Here is a 12,226-nt window from a genome sequence, read left to right as displayed (position 1 = left end):
AATTTTTATATCTTTTGGCAAACTTGTTTTGGAAAATTGGGATTTTGGAGTTCCACTAGGGTTTCAACCATATATATATGTCTTATGTTTTACAATTTCTCCTTAATGTGCAAAAAGCCTAAATGTCATTACAGTTAGCATTAATTTGAAACTCTCAAAACTATTTGGTTTAATTCTTGGATTCATGAGAGAGAATTGCACCCCTCAAGGTGTTGAGGAGTCTAAGGGATATGGTGGTGCTGCAATATGGATGTGAGATTAAGTGTAGGTACTGGTTTGTAAATATCAGCGAATAACAATTGTTAAAAAAATCTCTGTACTTAATTTTTCATAGTTAGTAGATTATAGCTCTGTGGTCTTTGACCTCTTGGTTTTTACATCCGCAAAGTCCTTGAGAGGCTTTGTGAGTGGTTTTCAACGTATATTTCTTGTGTACTTGTGCAATTAGAATTATTGAATCAATTAACACTTGGTAATTTAATTAAAGAATTTGTAAAAACCAAAAATTTGTAATCTTTGGGCTAATTGATAAAGGACTGCCTATTCACCCCCACCCTCCCCCTCCCACACCCTTGAGGTAGTTCCATGATGCAAGATCTTAAACTTTCAAGAAGGTTTTAGGGATGGAAAGTTCAAGGTCAAATCTATCTATTCTTCCTTAGAGCCTGAGGGAGGTGTTGTTTTTCCTGGTAGGCTTGTAAAAGTGATTTTCTTGCTGAGGAGGCTATTACTTTGGATCAGACCAAAAGGAGAGGGTAGCCCTTGGTAAATCATTGCTTTCTGTGTAAGAGGAAAGAAGAATCAGCTGATCATGTTCTCATTCATTGTGAAAGAGTAAGGAGCCTTTGGTATCTCCTATTTTCACTTTTGGTGCTTTCTTCTTCAGTGAGAGAGACCCTATTAGGTTCGAATAGGAGTTTTGTGGGCAAAAGAGTGTAGGAAGGTGTGGAAAACTGAGTCACTTTATCTTTTTTGGATATTTGGTTTAATGAGATTCTGTAACTGACTAATTTAGTCTGTACTCTGATATAGATATTTTTGTCAATGTATTACTTCACCATGCGGTCTTTTTGCTCATCCCTGTTAAAATCTTGATTGAAAAACATAATAACTAACATGCTATTTCAAAAACTAACGCCACCGTTTTTTCTTTGCTTTGCTTTCCAATCTCAGTTGGGGATCGGGTTTCTACTGAGGGAGCGCCCTGTCTTTGCCTTGGCTACTGTTGCAACAACAGTGGTAGGCAAATATTCCTTTTGCTTGAAATTCTGAATTTACTGATAAAGGAACCTAATTTATGCAATCTTACAGGGAGTTTGGACTGTTTTTCCATATGCTGTGGCCGCTTCAACAGCTTTGTTCCTTTTCTTGAGACGCCGCTACTTCACGTAGGCCTGCTTAAAAATCTTTTACCAGTTGAGTGGTCTAAAAATTAGAGAATAGAAGCTATCAAATTTGTATACAAAGATGAACTATAAATCTATTGTTTGGATGGATGGTAATTGCAGCCACTTGTTGAATAACCATCCCAATCTTCCCTTTTCTTTGGGGTTCTTCCACAGAGGGAGTGGTCTTAGAATTGATCACCTCTAATTATGTATATTTGATATTTGCCCCTTTAAGAGGAAAACTCAAAACTGGGCTGAATTATAGCCAGGTAAATTCATCATTCTTGTAGTTATAATGCATACTCTCTTCTCAAAAGTATTTGTTCAGAAAATGAAACTACCCTTGCTATTCCGATTGAATGTTTCGTATTTCATCTCTTTTTGGGATTGTCTATAGCCTTGTTTCAGAGCTAAAAAGCCTTGTTTGAAGGTCAAATCTAACTTTTAAGGGAGTTTTAAAGAAGACTCAAAATCATGAACTTCATGCTCTTGAATATGAATTGCCTGTATTCTGAAATTTTTCTCAAATGAGATGCAAAAAAAAAAATTATTTAATTGGATTTTTTTTTTTAAATATCATAATTATCATTATCTTTAGCAAAAACATTTTTAACATAAAGTTTAATAATAATTAAATCTGTTCGACTTCTACTACTAAATGTAGAAATTAAATGCAATCCCAAATAGGGTTTATATCCATTGTCTTACCCAATGTGCTTTTATGCTAAAGAGAAAGAAACTGTTTTCCAAAAACAGTTCTCGAAAACTCATTTAACAAATTTGTTTTCCATGTCATTCTGCTTCTGAACAACAGAAAATCATTCTAATTTCCTTGTCCAACAGACCCCATTTGCAGACCACCTTATTATGAATGTTTTTGGATGATCAATCATCTCACTTCCTATTTTAATACATCTTCAACTATTAGAAACCAAGCAACAATGGGAAAGAGGAAAATCGAAAGTCACTGGCATTCCTGGTAGCCATTCCTTGATTGGATCGAAATTCATAACATCATTTTCTAACCATACAACAAAAAAAATAAAAAAATAAAAAATTGTGTATTACTCAAATATGTGGTAGAATCCGAATTCAGAAAATCAGCCACAGAAGAGTATGCTAGTCTAGTTACAGTGACATGGAAATGTCCAAAAAGAAAGGCTCATTCATCAGAAAAGGATTCCAGGTTGGTTTGCATACAAGAAATATTGTAAAAAAGCAAAATGCTAAGCAAAAGATTGAGCATCAATCATTGATGCTGATATTCACTAAGCTTTATACCAGATGAAAATAAAATTTTAGGCAGTTATTCTACACAAGCCCAATGCCCATTTATTAACTACTACTGCTTGTCCTCCTTGGGAATCTCTTTCTGAGGAACCTGTGATTCCAGTTCCTTGGGCTTTGCCTTCTCTGTTGCCCTGAAAGAACCAAAAGAAAAGTAGTAACTTCACAAAGACAGCTTCCATTAACCATAACTTCAACATACAACCCACAGAATAAAGATTGTTTGTCTCAGCATAATTCAATTAGTGATAAATGGGTCAGACTATGTCTTCTTTCCTTATTTAAGAGATTTTCTTTCCGAGTAAAAACTTATCAATCGCAACCATCTACTTCAAATTTTTTTCCCCATCCCGAATACTGATCGACTCACAGTACTATCATCTACAGAGTATCATAACTGATCTTGGCAGGACAAGTATTATCAATGTTCACATTTGATACAATCCTCCTCTACAACATCAAGGACTGTTTTTCAAGTGGAGTAACTGAAGACTTTTTTACCCGTTCTTCATCCAGCTGCCTGAACCCTTATTGAGCAATAATATTTTAATGAAAGAAAAGGTCATCTCTAAAAATTGAATCATACTTATAGATAAATAAAGATAAACTAAAGAAAGATTGGAATGAATGGAGGAGGGGCAGGAAATTTTTCAAAAGAACATAACATTATATATATATATAAGAACAAATAAGCAGAGAGGAAAAGACACCAAGGACCCAGAAATACGCATTCAGCTTTTCCCAAAGCAAAAAAAGGTTTGTAAACAAAGAAAAGTGGTGAGACAAGGCATTCTTCACCAGAGCCACCAAATCACACCCAGGGTGCTTCTTTACCATTCTTCTCTTCAAAAACTCTGTGACCTTTGAATACAATTCCATCTCAAACTAATCAATGTGTAACATAAACCACCATACATTAGAGAAAATGCTACCATGATGAAGTTCAATGTTGACTGTATTCCAGTCTCTAAGTTTGCAATTTGCTACCCAATGCATATTAAGCTCAAGTATCACAAAAGAACAAGGTAATGGTCAATCATACATTGAACAAGACCTTCAAACAAATTTAGTGCCCAAATGGATTTATTAGTGTTCTTCCTGTTACTGTATTAGTTAAGGTTGATAACTCTGCTTCAAAAATGCACTGATCTAGAGCTACCCATTCTAATGTGATTTATCCACCACAAAAGTCAAAACAAGTTGAAGCCTTCCAAGATAGAAACACAGGTAAGTAAATTTCAGATTTTAGATTTAGGTCAAAATAATGATAGTTAAATTTGTTTGAGTCGAGTTAGGGTTAAAAGTATGCTAAAAACACTTGAACACCAAGAAAGTACTCAAGCCAACTTACAATGCAAAAATAAGAAAATCAAGGTAGGATGCTCAAACGTCCAACTAGGAACAGTCAAGCGATCTCCTTGAGAATGCTCAAGTGCCTTGGACCTTTTATTTTGAAAAATTATTTTTAAAAGCCCAAAAAATCCTATTTTTCACATTAAGGGATTTTCTAATTAGGCTTTACTTTAAAAACTTAGCATTTGCCTAGATATACCGGAAGCCAATATTTTAAAAGGGCCATAAGAGCTCAATAGAGAATACAATGCCTTTATTCTATGATGCATAACTCTCAAAAATCTTTCAAGAAAGACACTTGAAAGTCCTTTCCAATAGAGATACAAGGCAAAGTCTTGGTGCATCAATCCACTAGTCTTAGCAGAAAGTTGAAGTGATCCACTAAAATGCACAGAGTACTACATCACAAACGTGAAGAAATGAACAAATAGACTGGTACAAGTCTCTTAGGAGGTTGTAGCATATGAATCAATTTACCTGTGCACTCTTCTTTTAGATTTGGTGCATTTCATCTATGGTCCCCCATGGTTTTACATCTGTAGAGGCTTTGGTTGATGCTCTATCAATGGCTTCCACATATATCTGGTGCTCAATGTGTGATTATCAATTTCCTTATTCTTATCTTCCTGGATATCATTTGATTCAATTAATTAAATAGTTAAGGTTTAAGAAAATTGAGTTTAAGACCATAAAAATTGGACTGCTTATTCACCCTTCTAGGTAATTCCATAAATCAAGAATGCTCTTTCACTTCCTTCCCCAATCAAGTAGGTATAAAAACAAGGTATTTCTAAAGGAAGCTCATTGTTGAGGCTTGCCTAGTCCAGTAGGATTAATTACTGGAGTTACAATTTAATTTAAGCAAGGAAAAAATCTACAAGCCAGAGGCAAATATTGCTCTAACAACCATAATTGAACAAGCTTCTTCAACTTTCCTCATCCTCTTTATAGTTTTAATAATTTTAAAGGAGCCATATCTGAACATATCAGCTTGCAAAAATAAAATTAGAACCAAATCATAGTGGACATGGAAGAAGGCTATGATACCCTAAGAAAATATCAATGCATCCGAATATTAATAGTCATTTTGTCTTGGCCAAATAACTGCAAAGAGAACAACAAAAACAAAATTTGGGGAAAAAGGAGATAATGGCTTGAACGGTCTAAAGAGAACCATTCCAACCCCAAATTATATGCTTCCACTGCTTCACTAACCCCACTAGAAATGGAGCTCAATTCAGCTTCCATTAAATTTGTCTTGTCCGAAAATTTTCAAATTAAAACACTGAAAAAACCTAAAAGAACCCACAAGATTTAGCTCAGTTCCTGAGCAACGGGAACACACCCATTTCAAAATTATCATCAATGAATCGATCACCATCATAACATTTTCACTCAATATTTTGATAAAAATACGACAATTGCAATAACAGGAAGCAGAATAAAATATGATTAACGAAAACAACGATTTCGAACAAAAACAGTGCTAAATCAAAAAGCATTTAGTGTAAATGGAAAGAAGAAATATAGAGAAAGATTACTTGGAAGCAGAGGCAGATTCTTCTTCGAGCCAATTACGAATATGGCGAACGTTGCGCCTGAAAATGGAAGCCGATTGTTTAACATCGCTCCTCAGTAGAAGAATGACGGCGCTGACGCCGGCCACCGTGATGATGAAGTTGGTCAAGGCCATTTTCGTTGCAGAAGCAAGTGGATTGGAGTGATGGAGAAGAAATGGTCGTTTTTTTAGGGTTTTACAAAAGTCTTGGTTTGATCATAAATACAGAGAATGGGTTTTGCTTTATCTATTTAATTATTCAATTATTTCATTTATTTTAATTTACATTTTCTACACATAAGTAACATTTTAATATCAAAGCAATATTTGAGAAAATTAAGGGTACGTTTCCCATATTTTCTAAAACTTATTTTTAAAATTTTTTTTATATTTTTTATCCTAAAAATAGTTTTTAAAATAAATTTTAAAAAACATGATCAAACTAATTTATATTTTCCTTTTATTTTAAAAAATGGATGAAAACAACTCCTACTAAAAATTGTTTCTAGAAAATAACCATCAAATAATATTAAATTTTTTTTTTTAAATTTCTATTTTTAAATCATGTAGTCAAACATGCTCTTTTATATAAAAATAGGATGTTTTGCATAGAAAAATATAGATTTATTTATATTTTAAAAATTAAATAATATAAATATATTCATATCTTAATTTTTAAAATTATTACTTTTCATAGTAAGTCTCCAAGAATATCTTATATATAAGTTATAATTATTTTTTTATTTAATTTTTTTATTGTACTTATATGATTATATAATAATAATAATAATAATAATAATAATAATAATAATAATAATAATAATAATAGGATTTATAAAATAAATAATTTTGCAAGATAAAAAAATTATTTATCTATTTATTATTTTTTTTCTTAACATGGAGACAATAATTGTTTAACATTAAAGAGATTTGATCATTTAAATCCTTAAATCTTGATGGAGTGCTTTTTATTAGACACAAAATTTCACCATTTTATTGGACAACCAGACATTTTCCTATATTTATGCAATAAATTGGCTAACATTAACCAAGTTTGATCATTAGAATCATTTAATTTTCATCAAGTGCTTTTCATTGGGGACAAAATTTTACCATTTTATCTTTCAATCCTACAAAAATCGAATTTGTAAGCATTCTACTTCCGTAATCTCTTTTTACAAATATATATATATATATATAGATATATTTGCCCTCACATTTCATTATTATTATTTTTTTACACTTGGGCTAAAAAGCCTATTTTGAGTGGTTTTAATGTTGGGATTTTGTTTGTCCTGAATCTTCGGTAATAAATCGAAGACGTGATTCGGAGTGTGGTCCACATTATTCCCTCAATTTAGGAATGAGGATTAACACTTGGAACCACATTTGCATCACTACCCCATGTTCTGTGCATGCTCCAAGCAGACTCGGTAATGAGAGAGTCTTTAAAAAAGGGCAGAGCACTAATGGGTAGGGTTCCCTAAGCCTTCAATCTCTCTTAGTTTTTAAAAACACCACCTAAGTGGAGGTTGAGAAAGGTTTAGAAGCACCTAAAACCTGAAAATTGAAAAACACATTTTTAACCTGTAAGAATGGCAATAGTGGGAGGTATGTTTTCAATTTGTTTATAATTTCGCTTGATCTAATTGTTATTTAATGATTGTTATAACATGTTTAAATTATTTTTTTCCATCAATTAGTATCAAAGCCTTGTATGTCTTTGTCTTGTTCGTTTTACAATCTGTATTTTTCAATAAAAAAAAATATAGTGAGTTTTGGTATTTTGGAGTTTATGGTTTTTAGAAAATTTTGATGAAAAAATATTGTTAGAAATCATTAGGAGATGAGATTTCTAACATTTCAGTGTTTTAAATCATCAATCTGGTGTTTGGAATAACTGGAAACTGTCGTGTTTCATTTCGAGTCACAAATGGGTCAAACAGACTCGATTGAAGGTAGGAGACGACTATAGGGGCTTATTATTTTGACTGTAAATAAGAAATAAATAAGTAAACTAGAAATAAGAAAAGGGGAAGTAGCCTAGTTGGTCTTAGCCTAGTCTTTCTTCATCCATTGCCTAGGTTCGACTCCTCCCAACCATGGTTTTAAAAACCGGACCGAACTGGCCGGTTCGAATGGTGAACTGAACGGTTCGATTAATTTTTTTTAGCATCAAAACAACGTCGTTTTGATGTTTCTGGTATCAAAACGACGTCATTTTGGAGGATATATAACCTTCTTCCAAACCCTTCCTCTCCAAACCGCAGCAATTGTCGCCCGCCTCCAGGCCTACTCCCCCCCCCCCCCCCCCCCCCCCCCAACATGCCACGACAGGCTCCCACTTTGGTGGCTAAAAATCTCTCTCTCCCCCGCTCCCCTTCCACTGCTATAAACCCTCACTCCGGCAGCTATAAATATCTCTCCCTCCCCCTCCCCCTCCCCTGGCCTGTGCAGTGGGAGTAGCTGCTCCAATAGTCCAACGTTTGATTTTTATTTTTTAAATTTATTTTTTATGTTTTATTTATTTTATATTTATTATTTAATGTATTATTTTTATAAAAATTTAGATAGAATTTATTATTTTTAAATTTTAATAATATATAAAATAATAAAATATAAATTTATGACATCACCAGTCCAACCAGTGAATCGTGAATCGGTAATTTTTTCGGTTCAATGATCAGTGCGGTTCTGAAAATATTGCTCCCAACAACAACCTATAATTTGTTTTTAAAATTCATAAAATTTATTGTTTTAAGATGTGTTAATTTATGGGTTTCTTTATGGATATTTTATGTGCTATATTATTTATTTTTGTTAGTTGAATGTATATTTTTTTTTATGGTTTATTATGCATACAACATTAAACTAAATAATTTTGCACATTAAATTTATTCTTAAAGACTCTTTATGGATTTAATTTTAAATATTTATGTGCTTAAAATTTTGTGTGTATAATATATTGTTTTATTATACATGCAATATTGAGTTGAATATTATTAGTACATTGATATTGTGTTTTGTGTACATATTGCTTATGGTTTCATGCAATTTATATAAGTTTTTCTTGTGAATTAAATAAATGTCAATTGATCCATATAATTTTAATTAATTAAGGAGTAGCCACAACATCTTTAATTATGCAAAATTATATATTAAGTGTTTTAGGATCGCATATAGGAAAATGACATTATGGGTAATTAATTATATTTGATATAATAAAATTTTATCCCACATGAATTTTTTATTATATTTATATAATTAATTAGGATGGAATATCAAATTATATTTCTTAATTACCCACAAGAATTAGGAAATGTAACATAATTTGATAGTTTTATCATAAGGTTCTACATGGATCTAATTGAATTAGAACTTTAGCCCACAAGCAAGCTTTATGTCACTAGATTCATAATTTTGAACATGAGTTACATTAGTAAAACATGATATATGGTTATTAGTCTCAATTGTGAATTATAAGCACGTATGTTTAATTTTTGTGCAGTCATGCAACTTGCGAATTTTTTTAATATAAAATGTGACATTCCCGAATTGAAAGGGGATAACTATAGGAAAATCTTGAAAAGAAAAAAAAAAATGTATATGAAAAAAACGATCAAATCTAAATCAGACGAAGATATCACGAAAATAACATAAAACAATGGTTATTTGGTTGTTGAGAAAACCCGTGAGAAGAACTCATAATCGGTTTCGAACTGGGGTTTTGAACTTACCTATGAGGAAGCTTTTAGAGAGAAGCTTTAGAGAGAAAGACAATGAGAGCTGAGTGCAACGTTTTTGAATGAGTTTTATGGATCGATAGCTGAGAGAAAGACAATTTTGAACTTACTGCTCAAAATTCCTTTTAAGAATGAAAAATTCTATAACTTAGACAAAGTGATAATGAAAATATTAATTTTAAAAATTTGAAGAACAAAAAATTAGACAATGTATGAAAAATATGTATGTTATTAGTAAAAAATAAAATAAAATATTGAAAACATATATGTTCAAATCTTTTGAAAAACAAAAAATTGGAGCAAATGGGGTATTATAGCATATATTAGTGTAAAACGCTATCTTACACTCTTAGTAGATTTTTTTGCGCGGGTCTCAAACTTTTAACAAGTAGCTCAAAATTCATTTTATGAATGAAAAATTCTATAACTTAGATAAAGTGATAATAAAAATATATTAAAAGAATTTTTTATAAGATACATAAAAATGATGCAACGTAATTATATTTGGAGATAAAGTGTTGACTTTTGAATATGATATGACAAAGTATAAAACACATCTTGAGGCATTGGATTCTTTTTAAAAAATCAATAGTTTTTCACATTCTCTTAAACTTGGACTTTGTTTACCATATCGTAGTTTTGCACCATAAATTTCATTTACGAGCAAAACAAAAAAAAACTAAGGATGTTGCTAGAGATAAATTTCATAATTCTACCCTTTAGGCTTGTCAATGATCAATAACTTAATTCAATGTGGTCTTACAAAATCACTATTTTATTATTTAACACATTATTAAAATCCTTATCAAAGAATTTGTATTTTTTATATCCAAACATTTAATAATTCTACTTAAAAACTTTTTTAATGAAAGCACTATTAATAAAAGTGTTGCTAAAAAAACGCAGTATACTTTAAAAGCCTATTAAGAATGGTTTTAACGCTTACAAGTGATTTATTACAAAAATTAGCTACTTGGTAATTTTTCTAAATATCATGTTTACAAATCTAAAGACTCGATTAAAGCAATTGACAATTGACAAATATTTCTCAAAGGACTCTTCATCTATATTCTTTAGACCAGAGAATTAGTTCCATAAAATAAAAAGAACAAAGGAATGTACATCAGAAAAGGTGTTCATCGAAACCGAACCCAAAATCGAAACCATGAGGAACACCATGTGCAGCCAAATCATGGCCATGCAGAACACCACCAGAAGAATTATACTCCTGCGGTGGCGCTGCATATTCAACCATGGCAGTCGAAGAAGGACCGCTCTCCATCATCATCATCATAGTCATCTCCTCCACTCGATCCGCCACCTTCTTCCTCAGCTCCTCAAGGGAACCCCTGAACTGCTCCAGTTCATTCAACCCCATGTTCTCAATGGGCGCGTCCCACCAAAACCCACCCTCCCCATCTCCCCCCACCGTCTCTTCTTGCTCCCTCTTCACCTCCAGCCTTCCAAGAGCTTCCAAGTATTGCCTCTGAACGTGCCCATGCACCTGTCCCGCCGGAACAAGCGCACGAGAGTTGGTCTCGCGATGGAGGAAGCGATCGATGACAGCGTCCGCGGAGGGGTGGCCGAAGACGAAGGCCCTCCTGCCCGGAGAGAAGACGATGACGGCGGCCTCAGCACCGCACAAAACGCAAAGCTCGCCAGCCTTCTTGAAGAGTCCTGTTCGACGCTTGGAGAAGGTGACCTCCAAGGAGCTTTTCTTCACAATTTTTTTTATTTCGATCTTCTGTCTTCCCATGCTATGTTTTTTCACCATATTTATGTTTAATTGAAGTCGACTTCGATAATGAATGTTATGGATTGATGCTGTTTTATATCTATAAAAAGCAATACTCACTCTTAATAAAAACATCTTAGAAAAGATTTTCTAAATCTTAATTTAGAAATAAAATATTTACATATACCCTAAAAATAAAAACCTTCTATATAATATATAAAATTCAAAATTCAAAAAGATTTCCCAAATCTAAATTTAAAAATTAAATATGTAAAAATAAAAAACTACTATTTTTTATTTTTACAAATTTAATTTTTAAATTTAGATTTAGAAAATCCTTTTTCATTTTGAATTTTATATTTTATATAGTATCATTTTATTTTTACATTATATGAAAATATTTTATTTCTAAATTTTGATTCTTGAATTTTTTTAACAGCTTTTTATTAGTAGTAAATATTCCTTTCAAAATAAAAAATAGTTATTACTCATATATTTTATATGGTAGCTTTTAAAAATAACATATACTTTGTTTCCAAATAAAAATAATTTATGTTATTTTCATAAAATAATAAAATTATTTTTTAAAATTTTGAAATTATTTTTTCGAGGTTGGTTTTTTTTTTTTTTTCAAACTATTGCTTAAAATAATTTATTAGTGCTACTTTGGATAAATATTTTGTTTTTATTTCTTAAAAAAAAAAAAGTTTTGACTTCCATATTTTATATAAAAACAACTTAATTATTCTAAAAATAATTTAATAGTGCAAATATTTTGTTTTTTATTTTTAAGAATTTTTTTTTTACTTCTATATTTTATATAAAAATTATGAACTTAATTTTAAAAACTTTTATATAAAAAATATGAACTTAATTATTTTAAAATTTTGAGTTTAAACTTTTTAAAGCCTTAATTATTTTTAAACAACTTTGAAAAGTCATTCTACTTTTAAAGTAAATATCAAGAAGTTATTTTATTTTCTAAAGTTGTTATTATTTTTTATTTTTAAAAATAGATAACATTCAAAGATCCTTAGAAAATAATTAATTTTTTATTTAAAATTGAAAATAAATTTTAAAAACAAATTTTGAAAAGCATAGCCACAATCCACAAGTACCTTATTTTTAAAAATAAAAAATATATTTTTATTTTAAATCTTGT

The 12,226-nt window shown here is 31.1% G+C and overlaps 3 protein-coding genes across 7 annotated transcripts in view; 1 reads left to right on the top strand and 2 right to left on the bottom strand.

Moving 5' to 3' along the window:
- LOC100261941 (uncharacterized) overlaps positions 1-1,748 on the top strand; it is a 53,800-nt gene extending 52,052 nt beyond the window's left edge. For all 5 annotated transcript variants that reach the window (XM_019221381.2, XM_059738025.1, XM_019221382.2 and 2 more), the window contains 2 exons: positions 1,174-1,239; positions 1,312-1,748. In XM_019221381.2, the coding sequence (XP_019076926.1) occupies positions 1,174-1,239; positions 1,312-1,392 (147 nt within the window). In that variant the 3' untranslated portion in view covers positions 1,393-1,748. The remainder of the gene's footprint in view (positions 1-1,173; positions 1,240-1,311) is intronic.
- Positions 1,749-2,430: 682 nt separating this feature from the next.
- On the bottom strand, positions 2,431-5,860 carry LOC100256861 (uncharacterized). Its single transcript, XM_002268313.4, has 2 exons — positions 5,570-5,860; positions 2,431-2,809 (listed from the first exon to the last, which is right to left on the bottom strand). The coding sequence occupies exons 1-2, from the start codon at positions 5,719-5,721 to the stop codon at positions 2,731-2,733; spliced, it is 231 nt and encodes a 76-aa protein (XP_002268349.1). The 5' UTR covers positions 5,722-5,860; the 3' UTR covers positions 2,431-2,730.
- Positions 5,861-10,452: 4,592 nt separating this feature from the next.
- On the bottom strand, positions 10,453-11,085 carry LOC100853618 (agamous-like MADS-box protein AGL62). The gene has a single exon (XM_003632358.3). It carries the CDS (start codon positions 11,083-11,085, stop codon positions 10,453-10,455), a length of 633 nt encoding a protein of 210 aa, XP_003632406.1.
- Between the last annotated feature and the right edge of the window lie 1,141 nt (positions 11,086-12,226).

The sequence above is a fragment of the Vitis vinifera genome, chromosome 7, assembly GCF_030704535.1.
Source record: "Vitis vinifera cultivar Pinot Noir 40024 chromosome 7, ASM3070453v1".
NCBI classification, from domain to species: domain Eukaryota; kingdom Viridiplantae; phylum Streptophyta; class Magnoliopsida; order Vitales; family Vitaceae; genus Vitis; species Vitis vinifera.
This window is presented reverse-complemented; position numbering and strand designations above follow the sequence as displayed.